Source organism: Strix uralensis, chromosome 1 (genome assembly GCF_047716275.1).
Source record: "Strix uralensis isolate ZFMK-TIS-50842 chromosome 1, bStrUra1, whole genome shotgun sequence".
Lineage (NCBI taxonomy): Eukaryota > Metazoa > Chordata > Aves > Strigiformes > Strigidae > Strix > Strix uralensis.
This window is the reverse complement of record NC_133972.1, coordinates 154,965,146-154,991,430: the sequence shown is the minus strand read 5'-3', so window position 1 is coordinate 154,991,430 and position 26,285 is coordinate 154,965,146. Positions and strand designations below refer to the sequence as shown.

Sequence of the window (26,285 nt, the reverse complement as noted above, 5' to 3'; positions counted from 1 at the left end):
CACCGCGTAAGCCACTGCCCACCAGCTCCCCAGGCTCCTTATTGCAACTCATGCCATACCCTCACCACGAAGGGCTCAGAACCATGGCCAATGTAGACCAACACTTGGTAAATATTTCACTTGGTTGTAAAGTTTGAGCCCCCTCCCGGTTCCTCTTTACCTGATTAAACCAAGTCATGCTCACACACCAAGCACAAAGTGGTGGGACTGGACTCGCACCTCAAAACTACTCTATAATGCTTTTAGGAGAAATTCACTTCAGAAATCAAACTCCATTAAGTTGACCCCACCACAAGACACAAACTCTCTCTGATCACTTACTAACGCGCTATACTAGCGCCTTCACCCAACCCGAAGCAGAGGCAGGGCTCTGCCTGGGGCCCAGCCCCGCCTCATCCCCACAGGGCCCCGGCCCCGGCCCCACCACCCCGCGCACCCGGCCAGGCCCTACAGCCGCCTCAAGCGAGGGAGCGGAAAACAGCCCAGCCCTCAGCCCAGCCGTTCCCTCCACACCGACACAGCAAACACCCGAGGCTCCCTGACAAAGCCCCGCTCCCATCCCGCTGCCAGGCGCCCCGGAGCAGCCACCCGCTCCCGCTCCCGCCCGCCCCCTGCCCCCCGCCCCCCGCCCCGTGCCGGCCGGGGCGAACGGGGCCGCGCATGCGCAGGCGCCCAGCCCATAAGAGCCGCGGCCGCCCGCCACCTCCCCGCGCGCCGCCAGGCCCCGCCTCTTTCTTTTCTTTTCCGTCGCCAAGATGGCGGAGTACGACCTGACCACCAAGATCGCGCACTTCTTGGACCGGCATTTGGTCTTCCCGCTGCTGGAGTTCCTCTCCGTCAAGGAGGTACGCGGCCACCCCAGAGGCGGGAGAGCCCGCCCTGTAGCTGGGGGAGCGGCAGGCGGTGCCACTACGGCTGGTGCCTCTCGCGGGCCTGGGCGCGCCGTGTCCGTCGCCGTCTCCTTCCTCAGGCGCTGCGTGGCCCGGGCCTGGGCCATGAGGCGACTCGGAGCTCGTCTGCTGAGGAAGGAGCTCGGAGCTGCTGCGCCGCGTGGGGAGAGGGCGAGGAAGAGGCGTGTGGGTTTTCCTCATGAAGGGGGGGGAGAGCAGGGCCGTGGGCCGAGAGGAGGCCTGGGGCAGCCGCTCCTCCCGCAGCGGCGCTGTCCGGGCTGATCGCTTGCGAGGCAGAGGGAACTCCTCTTTCCCCTTCCTCGGATTTGGTGTGGGTTTTTTCCTTCCTTTAAGCCTTATTCGGGGGAGGGAAAGTAGAAGCTCTTCCTAACAGCCGTGGTTCGTTTTCTGCCTATTTTCCGACGGCGTGGTACAGCCCTCGTTAGCTCTGCACCTCGTCTGCGGCCGTTGTCACTCGTGTTGCCCCTCAGCCGTGGGTTTGCAAGGCGGTGGGTGGGGTTGTGTCCGTCTAGATAGTGTTGTTAATCAACTTTTATTTTAAAGTGTTGTCATCACCAATTTTAAAGTGTTTAAACCAAGTGTAAGTTCTCCTAATGCTGTCCTTTGGTCTTTTTATATATATTTTTAACTATATTGCTACAAAGAACCCGATAATGCTGGTGATATTTTAGATCTATGAGAGTTTAATCTAAAGTATCTGAAGCACTCATCCATTTTAAGTTTAAACAAGATGTGTACTATTACATAAACTTCTAATTTAAAATAGGTATTATTTTAGGCTTCAGAAACAAATCAATTACATTGAGAGTATTACATTGAGCAAGCATACATTGAGAGTAAACAGCTTTTATATTTAGTGTATGTGCTTTGTGTCTGTCATCTTGGGGGCATTTTTACTTATTTGGCATTTGTGAATCAGCTCAAGTTAATTAAACAGTTATTTTTGTAGTGTTAAAGCTTTAACAACATGATGTTCAGAGCTCAGTTAAACTTTTGCAGGTTCTGTATCCAAGATGTCCAAATATGGTGTGGTCAATTGTAATACAGCCTTCATGAAAGTATGTTTTTGAGGTATACTCTAGTTTAGGCCCCTACCTACGTCTTGAAGATCTAACAGCAGTTTACAAGTCATGACTAAATTGTGGGGTAGGAGTCTTAAAAACCAATATGACAAGTTTAAAAGAACAACATCGAATTACATGAGCCAAACCAAATTTGCTCTGATGCTGTACACGTAACAACATATTTTAGATTAATCTGTGCTACAATTAAAGTTTGATCTTGAGTATCACTTCTGACATCCACTTTAAATTATTTGATTAATCTGCACTGTTCATTCAGTATATTATTTTGTGGAAACTATTCACTACTTTGAAAGAAAAGTCTGACCAAAGTTTTATTATTTTCTTTTAAATATATATAATTTTTAGAGATTTTTTATGTTGCATTTTTTCCCCATGAATTGTAATAGGAATTATTCCTGTTAAAGGAATAGTAATCTAAAATATTACTTGTTTTCTAACTAGTGTTTGAAGTTCCTTCATTCACAAATAGCAGGAAGTTGCTGGTATCTTGCCAAGACCTGAAACGTAGAGAGGCTGTATAGTAAGCATGCTAAACGATAGAGCTGTGAGATCTTGCAAAGCTATGAGATTTGATGTTTAAAATGATTTAATGGGACAAAAATCCATAAATAAACTGTTCTGTAAAGGTAACTACATGAATTGGAAATTATATAGTATTCAAAGAAATCTGTTAACAATTGCTGTTTCAGATATACAATGAAAAAGAGCTACTCCAAGGAAAACTGGATCTCCTTAGTGATACCAACATGGTGGATTTTGCTATGGATGTGTACAAAAATCTTTATTCTGATGAAATTCCACATGGTAAGCTGCTCATTTAGAACTAAAATTTGTTTTACAACCTTTCTATCTAAAAAAATTAAATAGCTAGTGGTAATTCGCTTGTTACACTCAAAAACTAGAATACTCTTTAACTTTGGCCTGAAAGAAAGGATGTGCAATACTGAAACAAATAGAATCCCCGAACACTGGGAAGTCTGGGCTTGTTGGTCTATCAGGATTTTAGTCTTTGAGTGATAGCTGAAGTATTTCAATAGTGATTTGGTCATTTCAAGCACTTTAGAGATATAACCTAATAGAGTTGTACTTGTTTTTCATCTGTCAAATTAAACACTATTGCACAACGATTTGGGGTCACTAAACTTTTTCTTTAAAGCATCCAGTATATTAAGGCTAGATTTCCATTGTAAGTAATTCCATTAATCTGTTTGTCCATGGCTGATTTTTAGACTTTGCGGAGATACAGACGTTTTTGAAAATGCATGTTTTCTTAGCTTCTGTCAACATACAAATTGCTGTTTCTCTAGAAGAAAATCAACCATAATTAATATAACAATGAATATGAAATTTAATATCTTACTGTATTCTCCATTATTTTGGAAACTTTCCTGTTTACTACTAAAATTTCTATCTTCCTGAGGAGTGTTTGGAGAGGTGGAGAAAATCAGAATATCTTGCTTTCTCTAATTTCTGTCCTTCATGGGTGGCTTGGGTTTGTGGTTTGGGTTTTTTTTCTGGGTTGTTTTTTTTGTTTGTTAGCTTGTGGGGGTGTCTTTCCTTCCTGACCCTAGTCTTTGGATATACGCTTTCTTCCTATTTCTCCATCTCTTTTCGTTTTGTGGAATTCCTCACCTTTTTCTAAACTGGTGTGACTACAGTCTGTCTTGCCTGCAGTTTAGGAGGAAGAGGCTCAAGTGCTTTTGTATAGCCAGGTACAAGTTCTTCTGCCTCTGGTCTTGCTCTTTAAATGGCAGAGTTGCCAGTTAGCCTTTTTGGAAATACATGATGTGAACTCATAGACTTACGGACATCAGATTCAATGTTTTGACCAAATCTTTGATATGCTAGCATTAGATTTTGTTGTTCATGAGTGTATATGCAATGATGCGTGGGGCTGATAATAAACAATGAGAACCAGAGGTTTTCACTTCTGTAATCTAAGAAACAGTTGTAATGATAGCTTCACCTTTAGGTTACTTATCAGTTCTGATTAAAAAAAAGTCAGACTGTCTCAGGGCTGTAAAAATCTCAAAGCCTGAATAGCTTTTCCTCTTTCTTTTCTTGCTTCAGCCTTTCTAAATCGTTGAAGAAGAATATTACTGTATAAGTAGTAAACAGCACAAGAAATGTCAATCCTAACACACTTTCACAAAGTAACTAGTTTAATGTTTTTAATATTCTGATTACAGCCACCTAAGCAGGTTGCTAAGTGTATAATTTCATAAGGTCATAGCTACAAGGAAGTTGAATGAATTTCTTATACTTTTTTCACACATCTCTTGAAGATTTTGCATCATCGGTTTGGCGCGATTTTTTTTTATGTGGTGACCTACTGTTGTTTGATCTATGGCTTTTATTCAACAGTATAAAATGAACTTAAGCAGAGGTGGTACTTTCATGCGGAGTCAGGTGTTCAGGGTGCTTGCTTATATAGCTTTCTATGAAAAGGTCTTAACTTTGAGATATTTCTGGTATGTGTCATCTCCATGCATCAACACTTACCAGTATGTATGTACAGACAGTTTACTTCTATTTGTGGAATTGTTGGTTTCATTAGAATTTTACACTGTGGGGTTTTTTTTTGTGAAGACCTCACTGTTTCAAGTATTCAAGCTAAGTTCACTTACACTATTCTACTTAGAAATGTCTCTGTATAATTTACAGTTGCTTTTGCCTTGTCTTTCATGAGATCAACTTAAAATTACACAGCCAGGGGATGTCACAGGAAAACATTTTCATACTCTTAGTAAGTCAACTGAATGGTTTTTCTTTCATCTGTTTCCCCTTCCTCTTTTATAATCTCAAGATTCATCGGAAGTTGGAGATAATTTCTCCTTATTGGAACACTTCCTATCAGGCAAGTCATTCTTAGATTTAGCTCAGTCACCATTATGGTGTTATCCACTTTGGACCTCCTTCACAAATAAATATGTAGTCAAATCACAAAAGAAATGTCCAATAGGTTCACTGTGGCATTGAGTGTACTGGTGTGTGGCTCACTTTCATGGCTTCCTTCATACTGTTCTCTCCTGGGATTTGATCTTGGTTCCTCTTATCCCATATGTTTCTGGCTCATATAGACAGTCTCAGGGTGCTACTGTTTCAGGGTTTTTTTAAATATATAGGCTTTTCTGAATTTTATTTAAGTGTTCATTTTATTGCACTGGTAGCACTTGGTGAGGAGGTTTGGGTCTGTGTAAAATAATCACTCTAAAGCTGTTAGTTCTATTTCCTAACTATTTGTCATTAAAGGTTTAATGTTCTAATTAAACATGCATAGTGTTTCAAATCATAATTTCCATATGGAGCTGCTTTAAATTCTTCCTGTCAATTTTCAGTTAAGTATTCTAAAAATGTGCTTTCAGAACCTGGTCAGTTGGAGGAAGATTAACCTTACTGGCATCATAGCACTGTTTACTTGTTTTCTAAGTTTACTTGGAATAAGAGAACTTACTTAAAAGGTTGTTTTTCCCTTAGCAAAAGCCTGAAGATACCTTCTCTAATACAGACTGCTCCAGCTATACGCGCTCTTTAGTGGCTTGATTACAACTCCACCCAGGAGGAAAGGAACCAAATGTTAGAAGGTTTTTAAGTTAATGAATTGTTAGATATCTCTGGTTTTGTGACTTGACTGAGAGGACAAGTGAGGTAGGAATTGGGAAGACACGTTCAACTGCTGTCAGCACCATGCAATTACAGGTTGGTTTCTGTAAAACATTAAGGTATTACATTAAAATCTTTTTTTTTGTCTGTGTTTAGCTTTGCGTGAGAAGAGAACGACTGTTGTTGCACAGCTGAAGCAGCTTCAAGCTGAAACTGAACCTATTGTCAAGATGTTTGAGGATCCAGAGACTACAAGGCAAATGCAGTCTACTAGGTAACTTCTGAAATAACTTCTCAGAACAGCTTGCTGGTACCTCTTAGTCATTGATGATAGGAAAACTCTCTGTATAGCACCTGCAAAGACAGACATTTTTATTTCTAGCCAATATATAAGTAGTGCTTGTGGTCAGGTAATTGAAATTGCTGGACACAATTTACTCTTTTTTTTCAGTGCTTTTACCTGCTGTGCATAAGGTTCCTAATGTTCATGAATCAACTCAGGACAGGTGACAGCCGTCATTCGGTGCAGTCAAATCACAGCCAAGATTGGTTTTGGGGAGGTTGGGGAGCTGCTTTTGTTTGTTTTTTGAAGGGGGTTATTTGGGGGTTTTGGGGGGAAAATGTGGGGTGAAACAATTCAGATTCTCTTTTCTAGGAGACCATCTGCTTTCTCTCCCTTTTCTACCTTCCACAGAGGATTATGGAGTGCTGTCTTCCTTATTCAGAGAGGCCCAGTGGATAAGCATCCTTTCAGCCTCATAGCACATATTTTTCAGGACTCTGTCCTTCCTCCCTCCCTCCTTCCCCTCCCTCACACCCTTAACTGGCCATCTTGTTGATATAAGATAGTGGTCATAATCTTTTTAAGATGTATCCACTTTCTTTCACTTTGCTCATGGGAGTAATTAAAGTAGAATGAGTTTGTCTGCACACTGTATCTAAGGACTGTGAGAGTTCTTGTGGTTAAACCTGAATTGGACTCGGTAGGAAAGGGTTCAACTGTAGTGATTGAGGAAGTAATGCACATGAATCTGCTTTGAATTCTTCCTGTCAGTTTTCAGCTAAGTATTCTAAAAATGTGCTTTCAGAAGCTGGTCAGTTAGAGGAAGATTAATCTTTTTTAATTTTAAACTATGAAACTTCAACAGAGGGTTGACTAGGTATTTGTTTAGTGTTAAGTTACTGCTTGTTGTCTTTACATAGGGAGCATTGTATTGCTGTTGTAAATGTGTCTAACCAACTCTGGAAAATTAATTAGAATCCTTCTTCAGCCTTACCTGCTCTAAGATTTCAGATAGAACATACCACATCAGATAGAGCACCTATGGCTCGACTTGAATTTGAAGGTGAAGCCTGTACTTGGGTTTATTGTTGGCAAGCTTTATGCATCTGCTGATATGGAAGACACTTAACATTGCTTCTGGAATTATCTTAGAAAAACACTGACTGCACAAACCCTTCTTTCTAGTCTGCAGAAATCTTCTTGATGAGGTGTGCCTTTGTTTGGGAGCAACCCCCCTGAAGAGAATGGGTCACTGAAGGGGAAGGAATTTCATTAGAATTTACTCCTTGTTTTGAGTGCAGATTATCATCCTTTTTCCCTTTCTCCTCTTTGCCCAACTTGCTGAGAAACCTAATTGGCCCATTTGGCCTATGCTTCCTGCACTCTGCACATGGTTTTCAGAATTTCTTATAGTCTAATTTAGAGTTTGGTCAGTGCAGAAATGTTGAGGTGCACTGCATTGGGTCTCAATGTGCACATGAAACAAGTTGTCAGTAGAAATCATGAAATTTGTTAGCTTTCCAGCACTTCAGAAAAAGCTTCTATTTTCTATTCTGATATCACCAGAATATACTTAAGTTTCTGCTGCAGAAAGCATGGTCAGGATAAGTAAGCCACCTTTTATATTTGATTTCAGCATGGATATTTACATTTACTTAGGTGTTTATGCAAAGCCAGGAGCTGTTTGACAGCTTTTGGAAGTATAGCTTTGAAAGTGAAAGACTCAATTGCTGTTAGTTAACTGCCTTGAAGTTATTAACTGGGATTATCTTAACTTTAAAGAAGAGGCTTCCTGATACTAGCACAACTCTATTCAAATGTAATTAAACTTCTGACCCATATATAGAGATCTTGTTCAATTCTTGCTTTGCAGTAGGTTGTTATAATAATATTTGGCCTAGAAAAAAAATGACCTAGCTGCAATTCTAAGTGCTACCATTTCTTGGGAAGTGTGTTCTGGTACTTGACCTTTGATCCACCGAAGTTGGTCAGTAGTATTTATTTTAAATTGGAAACACCCTCTTTGGAAGCAAGAGATACAATCAAAAAATGCATGGAATTTAACTTGCCTAATGCTGTAAAGTATTAGTCCTACTACTCATATGCAGCAAGTTTTGTTTCAGAACTGATACATTGTTTTTTTTGTTAAAATGTCTGAAAACTCTGCAGCTCAGAAATACTGATTTTTGATTATTGGCTTGACAAGTTCTAATCCAGACTGTTGGGGCTATACAGTAATAGGGAGAAAGAATTAGGCTGAAAAGTGTCGGATCTGTCTAGACCTGAGTAGCATGCTTCAGACAGTAGAAAGCAACTTTTAATTCTTTGACTGCTGTGAATTTCTGCTGGTGATTTGGAATCTGTATCAAATTTAGAGCTGCATATTAATATTCAGGGCTTTAGGTTTTGATCCAGGACAGTGCCATTTGGAACATCAAAGTCTGGGAAGCGGTAGGAGATGTATAAAGGAGACTTTGCAAGTGGAAGTTCTTTCAAGAATAAGCCAAAACATTTCAGTTTCTTTTTTTCACTTGCTTTTTTTCTAAGCAGCTGTTGGAGGACATTGACTTTAAAATTATAGAGGATTAGTCAGTATTCTTCATCCTTGAAGTATGTTCCACTGGAAGAAACCCATGACGTTATTTTGCTGCTTCCACAAGTATTACTCGGTATTGTCATTCTTGGCTACCTTGGCAATGTGCCATTTCCCTGTAGAATTTTACACTATAAGTTCTAATTAAACTCAGTCAGTTGACTTCAGAGTAAATGGGGACATTTTCTGCTGCATACACTTCTACTGTATCTTTGTCCTAAGAGGAATGTATAGCTTGGTGCTGTCCTCTTCAGTTAAATCGTGAGTACATGTTCTGTCAAGTATAATAGTTCCATGAATTGTCCAAGTCATCTTTGCCACATGATTGTTTAAGTGTGACTGCACAGAAGAGATGAAGTGGAGGGTAGCTACAGGTGATGGAGCATGCGCTTCAGTGGGGGGCTGGAGAATAGAAAAATATCATCAATACTTTCTATATTGTAGAAAGACAGTCCATACAGTTGAAGTGCCAAATTGAAAATACTTCCTATTTATGAATATGAACTATCTATATAAATTCAACTATGGTTCTTGTTGCCAGGTGATTACAGCAGAGTTTGAATGGAATTCTTATTGCATTGAAAAGCTGGTGTGCTTAAATTTCACTCTAAGAGCTGATCAAAATCCATTGTAGACACTGGATAAAAAATTATACACTAAGTTAACTATTGCTTAAAAATACCACAGGTATCTGAAGTCCTCTGGTCATTAATATGAGACTAACTGGTGGTAGATAATTTCATGCTTGCCTACTGGAGGCTTGAGCTTTCCTTTGATCTAGATAATATTGCTTGTCCTTTTATTATCCATGTTGAAAAAAAAAACCTCCAAAACTTCAGAAATTTGATCATGTGTAAATTAGATGTTTAGAACTTAACTAAATATAGTTACTGTTTATACTTGTGCATTCTGCAGGCATTTGCTGTGGTAGAGGTATTCTTGCTAACCATTGTGTCCCAGTGCTAACTGTGGGAGAAGTTTTCCTTTCTAATTCTGTTTTACTTTAGTTTTTGGCATATTTTTTTCCTGTTGTGTTAAAGTCAAACTGCTTGGCTAGAGTAACATGAGCAGGAAGAGCTCAAGTCAGAATTTGGCTTTCATACTGAAAGCTAAGGATGCCATCAAATTTTAAAAAACTTCCCACCCTTTCTTAACTCGAGTTATTGTTGCAGGTGGCATTATTTATTTAAAATTATATTAATTTTAAGATTTTAAAACTTCTTCGCAGCACTTTAGGAGTAGTTGGCTTGTTGTTTCTGCAGTTGCTTTTCTCACCAGTGGAGGAGTATCATCTTAAATTTATACTCTATTCAGGTATTTTACTCTTAACAGCTAAAGGTTGTGTTGTGCAGAGCGTTGCATGGTGACAATGTTTGTTTTGCAAAAACAGCAGTTTTTATCTTTTTTATTATAGGGACGGTCGGATGCTGTTTGACTATTTAGCTGAGAAACATGGTGTAAGTGTTTTAATTGTTATATCTGTTTGAATTCAGTTCTGAATATCTTCATCCAACCTCCCCCACAGCCAACAGCTCTGAGCAGTTACAGACCAGCATTTTGGCCTGTCTCATGCCAAAGTAGCTACTAGGCAGAATTCCTAATGCTAATGTATTTTATTTGAATGCCTTTAAACTTTTTAGTCTTTATACAAAAGTAAAGCCGGAGCTCAGTGTTAGCGGCATCCTGGTAACTAAGATGTGTTTTACTTTGTAATACAGAATTTCACCTCTTTTTCCAGTATTGGTATAATCTTTAATTCAGTGGTGTGGATTAAGAGTATAATAGTTTTCCATTGTTTTATCTGTGTACAATGTCTTTCAAAGAACCTGAAGATTTCAAAAGTTACTTTACTATCAAAATTGGCTTGTAACAGCTTTTTTCCTAGTGAAAAGCTTTTTTTTGTATTTGTTTTCAGTTTAGGCAAGAGTACCTAGATACACTCTACAGGTATGCAAAATTCCAGTATGAATGTGGTAATTACTCAGGAGCTGCAGAGTATCTCTACTTCTTTAGAGTTCTGGTAAGTTTTGGGTGTTTGGTTTTGGGTTTTGTTTTGTGGTTTGTTTGATAGTTTTTTCCCAATTAAATACTTAGACTGGTAAGTTTTCTGTATTTATTCTTAAAATACAATACTTTTGAGCTTTTTTGAAACAATTTGTGTGCACCGAAGAAAAGTTGAAAAATAATTGTTAATAATCATCACTGTTTTCCAGCAATTCTGTTATTGTCATGCTGAATTCAGAACTGTCCTTTTAATTTGTATGTCTCATGTTGACATTTAATTACAGAATGCTGCTTCTTTCCTCACTGTAAATGTATCCTGGAAAAAATATTTAAAAAAAAATACTACTTGTTTTTTGTGTGGATCTTATCAACAGTAGTGAAAAGCTTGCAGGTGGATTGAACATAATTGGTGGTAATGGTGAATTGCCAGCTTCTTATCTGAACTCTCATCTGTCTTCTCTTGAATTTTGTGATGGTTTTAAGAGTATAAGTCATCTGCCTAGGAAATGTAAACAGCTTAAATGAGAATTGTAGAACCAGATCCATTGTCTCTGAAGCAACTCTTCTCATGTTGTTGTAATTCATATCATTTGTTAATGGTGGGAGTGAATTTTGAGAATGAAGATTTAGTGTCTTCTAAGAATCTCAACACAGTAAATTTATTGTTGGTGGTCGCTGAATGTGCCATTTTACTAACAAATGGAAATTTAAGGTAACTGCTTGGAAATCCAGATACTGTAGCTATAACAGCTGTAGTATCTAAAGGCAGTTATTGTGAATAGCTAACTAATCATGTGATTTGGAACCACCACAGTGCATGTGAACTTCCTCAACTGAAAGTATCAGCTAAATTGGTACCTGGGTTGTCTGGAAGATAATGACTTCTAAACTGTGTATCTCTCATGGATATGTGGAGTGATTGCTGAAACTATGTAGTGGTTTGTATATTGAGGTTGGTTTGTTGCAAAATTGGGAAATGTGTCTTTAATCAGAATAGGTTTTAAAGTAGGAATAAGGTGAATTCTTAGTCTAAATATTGATGATGAAGAGTTCTTATGTATGAAGGTACATGCCGTGTGCTGAGGGGAAATAAAAGTTACTTACGTAGGCTTGTGAGCAGCTATTCTTAATTCTTCATGCTTTAATTCTGGGCTTAGCGTTATGTTCTTACATGTCAAATAGCTAATTTCAAAAAGTAAAGTACTGTTTTTGTGTTGGTAACAGCTTGGTATAAGGCTTTTGTTACTAATTCTGATGGGAGATTTGTTTAAAGTTCTGTGTGATGAAACATAACCTATGAAAGAACTATTGTAACTGATCTGAGAAGAGAATTTGACACTGTGAATGACCTAGTGTAATTCATTCCTGTATAAAACTAACACAGCTTGACCTTAGGACTACCCTTCCAGGAAATAGATTCACTACTGCAAAGTTGCAGTTTTAGTGGATGTTTCTGTAAGAAGTATGCTTTTTGGCACAGCATTAGCAGAAGGAACCTTGAGTACTAACTCTTTTAAGGTGGTTACCTACTGTCATGAATTCTTCAGGAACCTGCTTTGAAATAACCTTGTTCTAGCAGTTTAGAAGCATTTTTATATGGTGTGTAAAAAAAAAAAAAAAAAAAAAAAAAAAAAAAATTGGAACTAGTGTATCATGTGGTGCTCAGTCATTTCATTTTTTCTTTTTTTTCTTTAACTTAAACTGCAGTAGTGTGAAGCTTTGTCTTACTTTGATGGGATTTTCTAGTTTCAACTTCAGAAGCATTACTGCTGTTTCTTCTGTCCCTAAATTGCTTTTTTAAAAGTACTCCATTTGGAAAGATAGGACCATGCAAATTTGGTATCTTGTTAATTAAAACTACTGCCAGAAAATATTTTTTTCCTCATATTTCAAAGTAAATAATAATTTAAGAAAAATTAAGAGACTTTGCTGCTGTTGTTGAAAATAGGTTCCAGCAACAGACAGAAATGCTTTGAGTTCCCTGTGGGGAAAACTGGCATCTGAAATTCTGATGCAGAATTGGGATGCAGCAATGGAAGATCTCACAAGACTGAAGGAGACAATAGATAATAATGTAAGTAAAATCTTGGTCATGTTGGTAAGGTGAGAGGTTAGACGTGTTGATATTCAAGTTTTATTACGAATCACTTAGTCTTGTTTAGGAATAGTTTACCACTTCTTCAGTAGATAGTTTGTTTAAAACTGTGGGAGAGTCAAAGGGTGCTTGTGAAGAAATAGTGAGGCTCCTTTTTTCCTCTTATCACACTTGAAAATATAGCTGAGAACTTTTAAGGTATTTCCAGTAAACAGAAAACTGAACTAGTCTCAAGGATGAGTTTGAGGGCAAGGTGTCATTGTGTGAAATTGCTGCTTAAATTTCAGATAGTTGTGCTATTAATTTTGGATAAAGAATAAAATACATGTAACTAAACTATACTCTTGCATGAAGATAGCACTTTTGACAAAAAATGCAAGACATCTTGTTTCTGGAAATAGTTTTCAGCCAATTCAGCTTCCTCATCAGTTCCTGAGTTCAGATGAGCACCAAGAACATGAAGGGAAAGAGTGGGGCTGCAGTACTCATTCAGAGCAGCTGAAGTGATTGAAGACCTCTCAGTCTTCTTCTCTGCTTGTGAATCTTCAGTGGCCATATCTGAAACGTGAGAGTTTTACTCTCCTAAACCAGAACCTTGAAAAGGTGTTTGGTGTTTTGTTTTGGTGGTCCGTCCCCTCCCTGCCCAGAATGATTCTTTCTCAGTGTGGTAGATAACTAATGTTAATAAATTTTCTTCTCTAATTTTCTCATCTTTATGAACCTATATGGTTATAATAGACTATTAAATTTGACTTATTCATTAGACTCCCAAGATTTTTTTAGGATAGAGTCATAGTAGTTGTCATGCTCTTTAGAGTGATTATTACTTGCTATGTCAGTTCATTCTCAACATGTTGCTTTGCAATCTATTTGAGGTGCTGCTGAAATTTGGAGCTAATACAGATACTTAGAGCTGAATTCCTATTTGTGCATTATCAGCTGGTTTAAATGAAGATAGTTACATTCTTATTTCTTGGCTGAAAGTGATTATGGTGTTTCATCATTGTCTGAGACTGGCAAAAAAGCTCTTGTGAGGCTTTAGAGAGGAAGAAAAACTGAAAAGCTAGAGAAGCCAAGTAGTTCCTCAGATCACATCTGAAGAGAAGAATACAAGAAACAAAATTGAGGATTAAAAAGGGAAGTAATAACCTATCTTAGTATGGTAGTCTTTGGGAAACTAAAATCCATGCTCTTGCCATAACAATACAAATTTTGGCAGACAAGTTGGAATATAATACTGGAAAATTTTTCTTGGTTGTAACTTTCAGCAGATTTATCTTTAACAGATGACAGGTTAAAAAGCTGGAGGTCAAACTCAGCCTGAGAGTGGTAACAGCTAAAAAGAGCCAGTAGGAAATCACAAATTTTTTGAAGACTTGGAGGTTTCCATGCATTGGTATTCATGCAAACTTTGTGTTTTATTTCACTTAAATCAATGTTATGTTTTCTTTTAGTCTGTCAGCTCTCCGCTGCAGTCTCTTCAGCAAAGAACATGGCTCATCCACTGGTCTTTGTTTGTATTTTTTAATCATCCTAAAGGAAGAGACAATATCATTGACCTTTTCCTCTATCAACCGCAGTAAGTTATGTTGTGTTATGCTGGGGTCTTTAAATCAAAATGAAGACAGATGATGAATACGCAAAGTTGTCAGACATTTTTTTTCAACCCATAGCCTGAGGCTGTTTCAGAAGCTCTAATGATATTAACACTTGAAATTTTTTTTCTCCCCAAGTCTTTTTTTTGTGTATAATCTGCTTTTCAGCACGGGTATACTTCTTTGAAGGGGAAGTGAGTGGTGAAGTAGGAAGAACTGGCTTTTTTTTTTTTCCCTAGTGCTTGGGGGGGACAGAATAACTGGTTTTGCTAGATTACCAAGTGCTACCACATCTTTTAGGGCTGGAGGGGAAGGTGTTGTTCTATTTTGATTTTAAAAAACCCGTTTAAGAAGGATTCTTGAGAAAAATCTGAGAATAAAAATGAAAATTGAAACACTATAGCCATTTTTGAGAGGGCTGACTTCTTATAGATCTAGGAGTCTAGAACAGCTTAACACTTGAAATTAGTTACAAGTTTTGCTCTCCTTCGAGTACCTGGTTGGAGGTAATCTATTAGAAGAGGAGAATAGTACTTAAGAAAAGCAGTTGAATTTCTTGCATGATGATCCCAGTAGACTAGTAATTTTTAGTGGGCTTTTTTGTCTCCTTTTTGTTTCATAGTGTATGTATTGGTTTGTTTTTTAATTTTAATTTATACTTCTCACTTGTAAATATGGGCTAGTTTATTGGAGAGTTGAACAGGAAAGTTGCAGGCTCGGATGACAATATGAAAAAGGACTTCCTGTGGTTCTGTGTGCCCATGCAAACCCCTCTTGTGAAATCAGTGTAGCTGACAGATTAGGCCAGTGTTGACATCAGTTTAGCATATGGACTGTTCTCTTGCAGTGTTAGCTCCTTCTCTCCCTAGTGCACTGCTGCCTTCTCTTCCCCTTGCTTCCCTCCCCCTTTTCCCTGTCTGAAAAAGGTGATCACAAGGTTAACAGAAATAAGTCATTCTTCTACATTTGAATAAATGGTCAGTCATAAGCCCTGGTATTCTATTGCATAAAAGGTGCATAAGCTATTTATCATGAATACTGTTTTAATACAAAATTGCATTATCTGAGCTTTATCTGTATTTTTTTCTTTCTAGATATCTCAATGCAATTCAGACAATGTGCCCGCATATCCTCAGATATCTGACTACTGCAGTCATAACAAACAAGGATGTTCGAAAACGTAGACAAGTGCTGAAAGATCTAGTCAAGGTTATTCAGCAGGTAAGGACTGAAATATCGGAAGTTTTCTGTCCTTTTTTTACCAAACTCCATAATAACTTTCTTCTAATAATACGTCTGGTTTAGGGCTTCTACTTATGGATTTTGGTGCTCACTTTCTCTCATGGAACTAATTTTCCCTTGTGAAGCAAAATGCATTGTCAGCCAGTGGGAGGACGGAATAACTTTTTTCCTCCTTTCATGTCAACAAGCAATGAATAAAATAGAATATGCACTTAATTTTGCTTTTCTTTCTGTATGATTAAATGCAGAAAATTCAGCAAGACGTGTGAAATGCCTTTGTATCTGATTCTTCTTTTTCAGCTATCCCTACAAGGAATTGTTGTATGAATAAGATCTTGTTTGCATTTCATAACCACTGAACTGTGTGCACTGGTTTGTGTTCATGTGCAGTTTCTCGAAAATGTTTCTGTTGGCACAGTTACATGAGGATGTAGACATGGACGTGAGCAATAAAAGAATTGTGCTTGATAGCAAACAAGGGGGTTATGGCAAAGATTTTTATCTGAAGTTGGCATGCAACTTGCTTACAAGCCATCATGCTTCAGACACTTTTGATGATAATAACATATATTCTGAATAATAAACTATGGTATATAGTGACAGTGCAGTTATTACAGGCTAGCAATTGATAGGATCCACTTCATTTATGTAACTACCTATGCAAAGCACAGTCAATGCAAAAATAAAACTCTAAGCATATCTTAATTTGTGTTTAAGCATTAGTGTTCAAAAAAGTAGCACAAGAAACTATAAACCAATCGAAGTGTTGAGACTCATCTTCTGAGCTAAAAACTGATTTTAGTGTTGAGCTTCTCATGTAATATGAATTTCTAATATTTGAAGTAAAGTAACATTTTACAACTTTTTTTTGCTTTCATTTTATCTTGTACAATTGGTGTGAATAAAAAACCAATCACTAGGGTGTTCCTTTTGAAAATGCCAACTCTGGCTTTGGCTTTGAAATACCTGATAAGAGATTTATTTCTTAGTATTCTTCTACTCTGTATGGTTCATTATATTAAATCATAAAATGGCAAAGGTTTTACAGATTTGAAAGCAGTTCAGACAGGATAACTAGCAACTTGTCTACATAGGAAAAACAAAGCCTTGAATGAAGTGTTCTGTCAGATGTCATATGGTAGGCCGATTGCACTACTAGCAGTTAGAGATTGCTAATGCTTCTAATACCTTTGCAAGTATTGAACTGATAGGTAAGCAGTTTGTTCGTATCTATTTTAAAAGGTGATCAATCCAAGACTGTTTTACATAGTGGATGTTAATTATGTGGTTAACAAGTACTATTTTGATGTAAAAAAACCCTTTAACTATAAAACTGAATTTTAAACCTAAATAATGAGACTGTAAATACATTTTTTGTAGAAGAAAAAACAGCTTTGCTCAGAAAAAAAATCTCAGTAATTCCCTTAATCTGCTGATCATTTTGTATGCCGAAGCAGATATTGACAGATAGTGGGTTAAGCTGTCTTAAAATAAGTGTTAGAGACATATCAGAGGATGTTAAATTATGTCTTAATTTACACAGATTTATATAGATCTAGTGTTGTTTATGCCTTGTAGTTAAGAATGTTGAGTAATTCCTGTAATGCCAAAATAAACTCAAGCATTTTGTATATAGAAAGTAGCATTATTTGTGTTAACTATGTTGTTAGTGTAAATCATAGGATCATTCAATTTGAAGCATGAAGGATTTGGTGTTGGACTAGTCTTTGAAATCAGAATTTAGACTATCTGTTCTACCATATCTTAAGAAATTTGGAGGTTTGATACACAACCAGCTCTAGTCTCTGACTTGTTTTTTAATGCAAAGGTTGCACCACTAAATGCTGAAAATGAAACTGCACTTCTGGTTGTTTATCCATACTATTGAGGGGGGGCGGGGGGGAAGAGCACACTTACTCAACTTTTATAAGAGGAATCGGGAAGTTTAACTTAATTTATTTAAGATGATATATGGACTTGCTTCCCATATTAAATTTTGTTTGAAGAATATAAGGAAGACTGGAGTGATCTTGTGGCCTTGATTTCTAATATTGTTCCTAATTTTTTGACAGGAGTCCTACACATACAGGGACCCTATCACAGAGTTTGTGGAATGCTTGTACGTTAATTTCGATTTTGATGGTGCACAGAAGAAGCTGAGGGAGTGTGAAACAGTAAGATTTATAACATTTATAAGACTTCCCTTCCTTAAGTAAAGATCTCAAGTTCACAATGGCCAGCTAACTTGTTTGAAGTGGTGTTTGAGTCCATTGCCAATGTTTTCTGATGAGACTCGATCCACAGGTGTGCATGTGTGGTTTTTGGGGGTTTTTTGACAACTCATTTTGTAACACTTAAGACTTATGGTAAAAATGCAGCTTTAAAATTATATTTAAGCGGTTCTAGAACAAGAAGTGTATAGGTAATCATGTATCTGGCTGAGTTTCAGCTTTTCCATTAGTGTTTGAAAAGTGCTTGAAGAAAAGCTTGGATTTGCCTGCTGCATCCTGGAATCGTAATGGTGAAAGTAATGTGAAATTACATTAGGATAGTTAAATACATATTCTTGGAAGAATCTTAGCTATCTACTATGAACAGTTAAAGATACCTAACACTTGGGTTGACTAGTGTAAAGGTATTTCTATTAACTGAACATTAGTACCAATTCTTATAGCCTCTGGTTTGGCTTTCCTGTCATTAGTATTAGTCACCTAACTGGGTAAATCAGAAGTCTTATAATAATCTTCACTGCATAGGGCTGTAATCTGAACTGTATAGGCATTCTTGCACTACTACGTAATCTAGTTTGCATGGTAAAGAGAATGTTCATCAAACGGCAGAGAGAAGAATTCTACAGTATGAGGGGGGCATTAAATTTTACATGTTGGAGGGATCTTTTGTAGAATTATGATAGCAGGAGACCTTGTTCTCTTCTTGAGTCAGACCTTGGTGATCATGTTAGCATGCAATTTTAGCTTAGCAAGCTGTAGAACAACGAAAATTTCTGCTAAATCTGTAGCTTTTTCTCCACATCTTGGAACACACCAGGAACTGTTTTTAGATGGGCTGTTCACTGATCCTGTTTATTGACAGTGTCTATCAGTAAATGACTACTTCCATGTTTGTTCTTAGTGTTCCTTTTCTCCTTGCACTTGCAGGTGCTTGTGAATGACTTCTTCTTAGTGGCATGCCTTGAGGACTTCATTGAGAATGCCCGTCTCTTTATATTTGAGACCTTTTGTCGCATCCATCAGTGTATCAGCATTGGGTAAGTTAACTTCTTAATACACCAGTTCAGAAAAATCAGTCATGGATGATAGTTTGACAAACAGTGTAAACTTCAGTAGTAAAATATTCAGTTCATCAGATGGAATGAAAATCATTAACTAAAAATTAATTTGGATAGTTGTCTTCCTAGTTTTATAGCTCTAATGTGGTATACTTAAATAATGTGATATACTTAAATTACAGCAATCATATTTTAAAGTTGAGTTCTCGTGGTTAACTTAAAACAACCTCTCTCCACCACCCCCAGCGCCCCAACCAAACAGTGCTTTCAAGCTAAAACTTTCTCATGGTGTCAAGTTAGCTCTCTACTGGATTTAATGGGAACTTTCATACCCAGTGTCACCTAATATAAATTGCAAATACAGCGATTGTTTAAATTTATATTTGGTAGGTACAGATACCCATGTCTGTCTTGTAGGTATATTCTTTGAAAACTTAGAACTGTATTGCTTTTTTCATTAATTAAATAGAGAACAATAGATTTTATTCCCTATGGCACAAAGTGAGTGATCCGGCTGCAAGAAAATTGTCGTCTTATTAGCAAGGATGACTGGTGTTTACTCAGATTAATTTTGTAAAAGCAGACTTTTCAAATGGATCAGCTCTGATTGCCTCTATTGTAGCAACTAAGCAGGAAGATGTTATGCATGCTTGAGATCCCTTTCCACTTAGCCTTTGCCCCCATTCCCAATATTTCCACATCCCTTAAATTTAAAAAGGAAAAAAAGTGAAGTGAAAAACTGAATGCTATAAAAATCTCAATGGTGGAGAACAGTGGAGAGATCCTTGAGACAGCAGAAACCAAAGCTGTTAAATCGATCAAGTGCAATGGAGTCTTGTTACGATCTTGTATCCAGAGCAAGTGTGTGTGTCTGGTCCTCTGAGGAACCGATTTAACAGTGCTTGATTTCAAAAGGAAAGGACTTGAGAGAAAATTGTCTTAGAGATTTTGCAAGCTTATTGAAAGGATTACTTTTCTCATAGATAGGTGTAGTTGGAGAAAGGACAAAGACTCATTACTTTTCACTGGGTGACACATTTCTCTTCAGTGCATTTGGGAAATTATTTTTTTATCCTTTGTATCAGCTTAAAATAGTCAATGAGTTCAATGTAAAAAGCGAACAGTGAATCTGTGCAGTTTAATCAGCTGTGGTGTATTGTGTTTTAAGCATAGTCACAGGAAACTGAACTAGATACTGTGAACAAAACTTCCATATTTAGGTTCATTTTTATAAGGAGACTAATGCTTTATCTAAAATGACTTTAAGCAGAGTATTGCATGTTTAAGGATAAAGGGGTTTTGAATAAGCATTTGAAGAAAAAAATGTAAATAAAGTTTTCTTAGGAATGAGTTTCTGGGGAATATAAAACCCTATAGTGTCTTGCAATTTTGCTACAATTGATTTTTAGTACTGTGAATACTGCACATATTCCAGCATAAGTTTTCAATGAAACTAGATGTTTAAGCTTTTTTAAGTAAAGACTAGATATCTTTTTAAGCAGTGTGCTTCTCTGGTCTGGCTCCAGTCAATGAGCAGAGAGTCTGAGGATGTGTCTTAGTTATGCTTCAAGCCTCTCAGTCAGAAGATACTGATAAACTGTGGGTAACACACCAGTGATTCATTCCAGCAAAAATAGCAATGTTTATTTAGCAAATCAAGATCTATGGTAGGTGGCTGTCATTTATTTAGTGTTTATTACTTATTTTACAGTTCATATTTTTTGTGCCATATGTGGTATTTCAACTTCAAGTATGACAGAAAATATTGTAGTTGACTCTCTTTGTTATGTGATGCATAAATATAGGTAGCAGTGTCTTTATTTTATAAGCATTATGGTGTGTTCTGTGGCAAGTGATAAGCTTTGAGTCAGGACATATTTCAGATATTCCTGCTGTGTATCGCTTCAGGTAACTGCATGTGGAATTGTCAGTAATGAGATGCTTTTCAGTAGGTCATTGTGTTTTAAATTGTGGACGTAAGTCTTACATTTCTGCGCAAGTTGTAACAATCATTAGATTTGGGCTTAAGTGGGGTGCATAAATTTTTCTTAGTGCATTTCAGACTTGCTTTTGAAGAAACTAGCTGGTTGAAGTGCTTTTAATTAAACATTTGAATGAGGTATAGTTCTCCAATTTCTTGGTCCACAAGGGTTTTCCACTGCTATGCCTGGAGTTTAAAACTAGTTGGTTGTACCACACTGCTTGATAAGTACTGTTTAACTATTCAGAACTAATTTGAAAACAATTAGTGGGAAATCTGCTATGCCTTATGTTAAATGGAAAATACATGGCTCATTTAATGGTTTCTTTTTTAACTACTTAACATCTGTCAGACAGCTGACACTTTTTCAAAGGACGTAGTTGCTTTCAGTTGCAACTTAAAATTTATACATCTCCATCTTACAATTAGTTTATTGTTTGAAATATTATGTTTAATAGAAGTAATAGATGAAATTAATCCAGAATGTGTTTTGGTTAGTTTGATATGTCTGTATTTAACTGAAGACCTGAATATGCTTCATTCTTCTTCTCTATGTGTTTTTCTTCTGTGTGCAGTACAGAAGAAAACAGTAGGCTTGTTTATATATGAAAATATGTAGAATTCAGTAAACTTGCCTTTTAAGCAAAGGAAAACCTAAATAACTCTGGCCCTAGCATGACCCAAATAAGTGAATTTCCTTTATAAAACAGGTACAGAAATAATCTAAAGAACTATTTTTGAAACTACCATTGGGAAACTACCCTTTGAAATCACCTGCAACTTGAAATGGTAGACAGTATTCCTTAAATATTAATAAAATTCTTTCATTATGGTTCACTAATTTTTATTGGATTGTAGTGGGGATCTTTATAAACAATGGTAATCTAAGTAACAACTTTTCTTGCTTCCATTCTTTATTGTTAATGGTGTTAATATGTGTTTGTAAATCTGAATGTGTTACTATTACTTGAACTATTAAACATGTATGGGGGCTAAACTGTAGTTTGCATCTCTTGAGAGTATTAGATACCCATTTAACAGTGCAATAGGAGAATAGTATTATTTGTAACATAATTTTGTTTGCTCTGGAAGGATGGAGAATGCTTTTTTGGCTGTGTATGTTGCTTTACCAGGCAAATACCTCCTCCATGCTATACATCCAGACACTTTGGGTGGTGCTGGCTGTTTTGGTGTAATCTGCAAGCAGATCCTAAAATGGAACACAGTTGCCACAAGTGCTGAAATAAGGTCATCTTTTGCATCAAAGTCTGATAAAGTTTTAGGTTTTTTAAAATACCGACATCTTTATTTCATTAAAAGATAGTTGTTACTTTAACTTTTCTTACATTAAGATTTTAAATCCATGTAAATCACAAAGCTAGAAGTTGAGATAAAACAGGTTTTCATATCCCTTTCTACCCTGTCATTTTCATGCTGAGATTTGTAAGTTAATTCAAATGCATGTGCAGGAAAAAATACCTAGATAGAGGTATGCTATTTCTATCATGTGCTTGCATATATGCTATATATTTGTTTATAGAACATGCTTTAATTTAAAAAATCCCACCTCTGAAGAAGTTGAGCTAGTAAAATCTAGGCATAATAGGAAAAAGTAGAATTATCTGCTAGGTGATACAAAGCACTTCATAGTTTCTGGCTTGGAATTAGTCTCCAGAAGTCTGTGCCCTCTTCTCTGCCAAGTACTCAAGTTCTTTAGGTTAAGCAGAAAGGTGCTATAGGTTGGAAGGGACCTCTGGCAGACATCTGGTTCAGTCCTGTGCATCCGATTAAAACTCTGAGCAGGACCCACTGCAGTGTTCCATTAGGCTACTTAAGGCCTTGTCTAGTTGATTCTTGACTACCTCCAAGGACAGAGGTTCCACGCTTTAATCCCAAAGGTAGGTAGTTTAATCCCCAGTGTAGTGGCAGTAGCCATTCCTGTGGTCATCTGGAGGAGGAGTTACTTTATCTGAATCCTATTGATGCTTCTGAAAGAGAAATACGAGAACATGCAACACACATGCACTCTACCCCATGTTCTTTTAAGTTTGAAATTTCTTCAGTTTCAAGTGAGGTGCTTAGCATCACTGATTGAAAGGTAGTAAAGGAATTTGTAGCTTCTTCCTATTCAGATATCTTATTATATTCCTTATTGAAATAGGCTTATTCTGCCTAGATGACTGATAATTCCACAAAAATTTACATCCCTGATATCTTCTGTTCTCTTGTCTGCCTTAACTCTCTAGAATTGCTAACTCAACCATAATTTAACAGTTCTAGTAGAAGGGTAGCAACTGTGGCTGGAATTTACTTCCCCTTGCTTTGCCAAACTCCACATACTTTGTTGCCCGTTTGTGTTGTTTCACTGCAGTGAGTTCTTGCAAGTTCAGTATTTTAAGTTACTTTGTTTTTTTTTCTATTCACCTCACTTCATGTTTGTATGACAAAAAGTGGAATTTACTTTTGTAGTTGGGAGAGGAGTGAGAGATCAAGAACATAGCGTAGACTGTATAAAGGTGACTATATAGATAGTCTATCTAGGTGGACGAGGCAAGTATTTGCTTCACATTCATAATCATCAAGAAGGAAATCACTCTTTCAGGTGCAGAAGAATATGTTTAAGCAAGATCCTGTAAAATGGTGGGAAATTGACCTCTTGTGCAACTCAGCGTAGCCAGCTGGCCTTTTGGTCATGTCTGTAGCCCTCACCTCATGTTTGTTACCTTAGTCTGAAAGCTGATGGAAGAATGAGCATTACAAATGTCCTGTATGAGCCAAATGCCAGCAGGAAACTAAAGAAGTTGGCTGGAAAGCCACAGGAAACACCATAAGAAAGAATTATTCTTGGACTAGAGTGCTTGTTTCATTAAGAATTTTCCTTTCTCTGTCCTCCCCCACCATCTCTCTTTGAAATTGCAACAAGTTTGAGCATAGTGTATCTGTCACATCTTCTATACCAAACCCTGTCTCATGGCTCTTGTTTCTGAAACTTCAGGGTGAAGTTTATTGCTAAATGAGCTACTGAGATACTGAGAGACGCTTTCTTGGACTAACTAGTCTAAACTTTGTGACTGCTGGCTGCATTTACATAAGAATAAAAGCAATTCAGTTCTCTTTATAATGATGGGTTGCTGTTTTATGTTGTGGTGAGATTTACTTAATTACAGTTTTCCAAAGAATGTTCATGTAGGCAAGGTTTAATAGGAATATATAAAAATTGTACAGGTCAAGATTGAAGTGCAAGATGATGACTAAGTATACTTTCAGGATGTGAATTCCTTATTCACAATGTCCCAGTGTAAAGCAGTGGGGGTGGGAGATGTGCAGGAGTGCATGTATGTAAGCTTTAAAGTCATTTCAGTCAAATGAAAGTATGCTTCCCAGATATGTGGTATTTATTGAATACAAGTCTTGGGCTGTGCCACATTTTGTGTCGATTTAACTTGTATTCAGTCCTTAGTCATGTTTACCAACATAGAGGGATTCTGTTTCACTTTTTGATTAAGTCTGTTATCTTTTAGTATGTTGGCAGATAAACTAAATATGACTCCGGAAGAAGCGGAAAGATGGATTGTCAATCTAATTCGAAATGCACGATTAGATGCCAAACTGGATTCAAAGCTGGTAAGGCTGTGTAGATGGATCCAAGTGAACGTGTTAAATTTTTCATTAAATTTCTTTTAACTTACTCAGAAACTGCAAATTCTGGTTTCTGCTTTTTTTATTTTCCCATAATGTGTAGTGGACTTCACTTACTCTTTTTTAATCTTGTGTGTAAGATGATTTGTGAAAGCTCTGAAAACAGAACATTAAATTAAAGGCATATGCCTTCTGAGTGATTGTTAAATTTGCTCTATCTTTCCTGTGTTTTAGGGCCATGTAGTGATGGGCAACAATGCAGTCTCACCTTATCAACAAGTGATTGAAAAGACCAAAAGCCTGTCTTTTCGTAGTCAAATGTTGGCTATGAACATTGAGAAGAAATTGAATCAGAGTGGTAGATCTGAGGTTGGTATAAGTCATACTTCTTGGAATTCCTGCTATCTTTTTTTGTGAGATATTTAAGTATAATTCTTAGCCTGTTTCTTAGTTCATCAGATGTACCTACTTCAAGTTCTGGCACTACATAATAAATTGAAAAGGCTTATTTTCTTGTAGTGAGCGTTAGACAGTGACTCTTGTTTTCTTCTCACCTCTCTTCTCATCACTAGGGTTTTTTTTTTGTTGTTGTTGCGTTACTAGGTAATGTTTCTGTCATGATTTGATTCTAATTCCTTTAAATGATCACCTGAAAAGGGCTGGGTTTGAAGGGTAACATTTATAAAAGTAGTTGTATTACTTTTTTCAAGTGGGTTGTACTTGAAAGTTATCTGTAGGTGTATACATACATAGTATTGAGAGAAGAATGACTGATGCTTAAAACTGGAACATGAAGGGGAGTAGTGCAAAACCCTAACTGTTAAACTCATTTTATTAAACACTAGAGAATATAACTAGGTCAGCCAAAGGTTTAAGTAGAACCAGTGAAAATAAGGAAGTCGTCAAGATCATCTGGTTTTACCTCTGTGCACTTTGCAATATGGGAAGCTTTGAGGGACAAGAACAGTGTAAAGTAGATGACTGAAGTCTACTAAGGACCTGGACGTATGTACTTAAAACAAAAAACAACAAAAAAACCCCAACCAAAAAAACAAACCACATGTTAAAAGAACTTAGAAAATATTAAAAGTTTTATAGGGCTTCCTCACTGCTGAAATATTGATGGAAGTTGGACAAGCAGTGGTGGATTAGTTTATTCCTTTAAAGGGAAGTCATGTGAAACTTAACATGATACTATTTTCTTTAAAAAAACATAGCTGCCAAAGTTTTTCTTTTTTTTTGAATCTTCTAGAACTCCTTTTTGAAACTACTAGGTTGGGGAACTCAGGCTGTACAACTTAATTACAGCATGTGTTTCTGCTATATCAACACTTCCTTTAAACTTACAGGGTACCCTTCACTAATTAACAATACTCCCACTTCTTAGCCATTTATTAGTATTAAAATTTTTTAAATAATTTCTCATAAATTTCAGTAACAAACAGATAATATAGTAATTATTTTGTACTGATCCTTATTTATTTATTCTTTAGGCACCTAACTGGGCTACTCAAGACTCTGGCTTCTACTGAAATATTTCTGCAGAGGGGCAAGAATCAGTTTTCATTTGACTAAAAAGTACATAAATATGTAACCTTTTTGAGAAAAGGTAATTGTGTTACATCTAACATTATTTGAATAAAATTGGCTAATTTTAACTGTGTATCTCTCTAATTTAAATAGTTAGATACTTCATTGTGTTGTATATGGGCTTTTTAGCATAGTGGTGTTCTTGAAGCATTTTGGATTGCAGTTTGCACAATTTAAAATGTCAGTTTGGTTAGATTTGTTTGTATCGAAGGATGCTATTGCTCTCAGAGCTGTCTGAGTTTGGAAGCGGGGAATTACCATTATTTATTATCCATTGCAAACGTCACATAAAAAACTAAAAGCAGATGGTACAAACAAATGGTTCCCCACTGAACATTTGGCCAAGCCAAAATCTTTTTGTTTTTGTCACAGAAG

General features: G+C 36.9%; 1 protein-coding gene across 1 annotated transcript; it reads left to right on the top strand.

The window, feature by feature from the left end:
* The first annotated feature begins 704 nt into the window (after window positions 1-704).
* EIF3E (eukaryotic translation initiation factor 3 subunit E) lies at window positions 705-25,978 on the top strand. The gene is made up of 13 exons (XM_074886558.1): window positions 705-845; window positions 2,686-2,800; window positions 5,756-5,873; window positions 9,890-9,932; window positions 10,391-10,495; window positions 12,428-12,553; window positions 14,029-14,153; window positions 15,264-15,390; window positions 17,484-17,585; window positions 18,570-18,679; window positions 24,203-24,305; window positions 24,555-24,689; window positions 25,814-25,978. The coding sequence occupies exons 1-13, from the start codon at window positions 756-758 to the stop codon at window positions 25,850-25,852; spliced, it is 1,338 nt and encodes a 445-aa protein (XP_074742659.1). The 5' UTR covers window positions 705-755; the 3' UTR covers window positions 25,853-25,978.
* Window positions 25,979-26,285: the final 307 nt, after the last annotated feature.

What these genes read in the sequence shown, in the direction of transcription:
- EIF3E (XM_074886558.1), top strand. Translation starts at nt 756, where the DNA reads ATGGCGGAGTACGACCTGACCACCAAGATCGCGCACTTCTTGGACCGG. An exon ending in ATTTAGCTGAGAAACATGGT is followed by an intron (nt 9,933 to 10,390) that starts GTAAGTGTTTTA and finishes ATTTGTTTTCAG; the next exon opens with TTTAGGCAAGAGTACCTAGA. An exon ending in ATCAGAGTGGTAGATCTGAG is followed by an intron (nt 24,690 to 25,813) that starts GTTGGTATAAGT and finishes TTTATTCTTTAG; the next exon opens with GCACCTAACTGGGCTACTCA.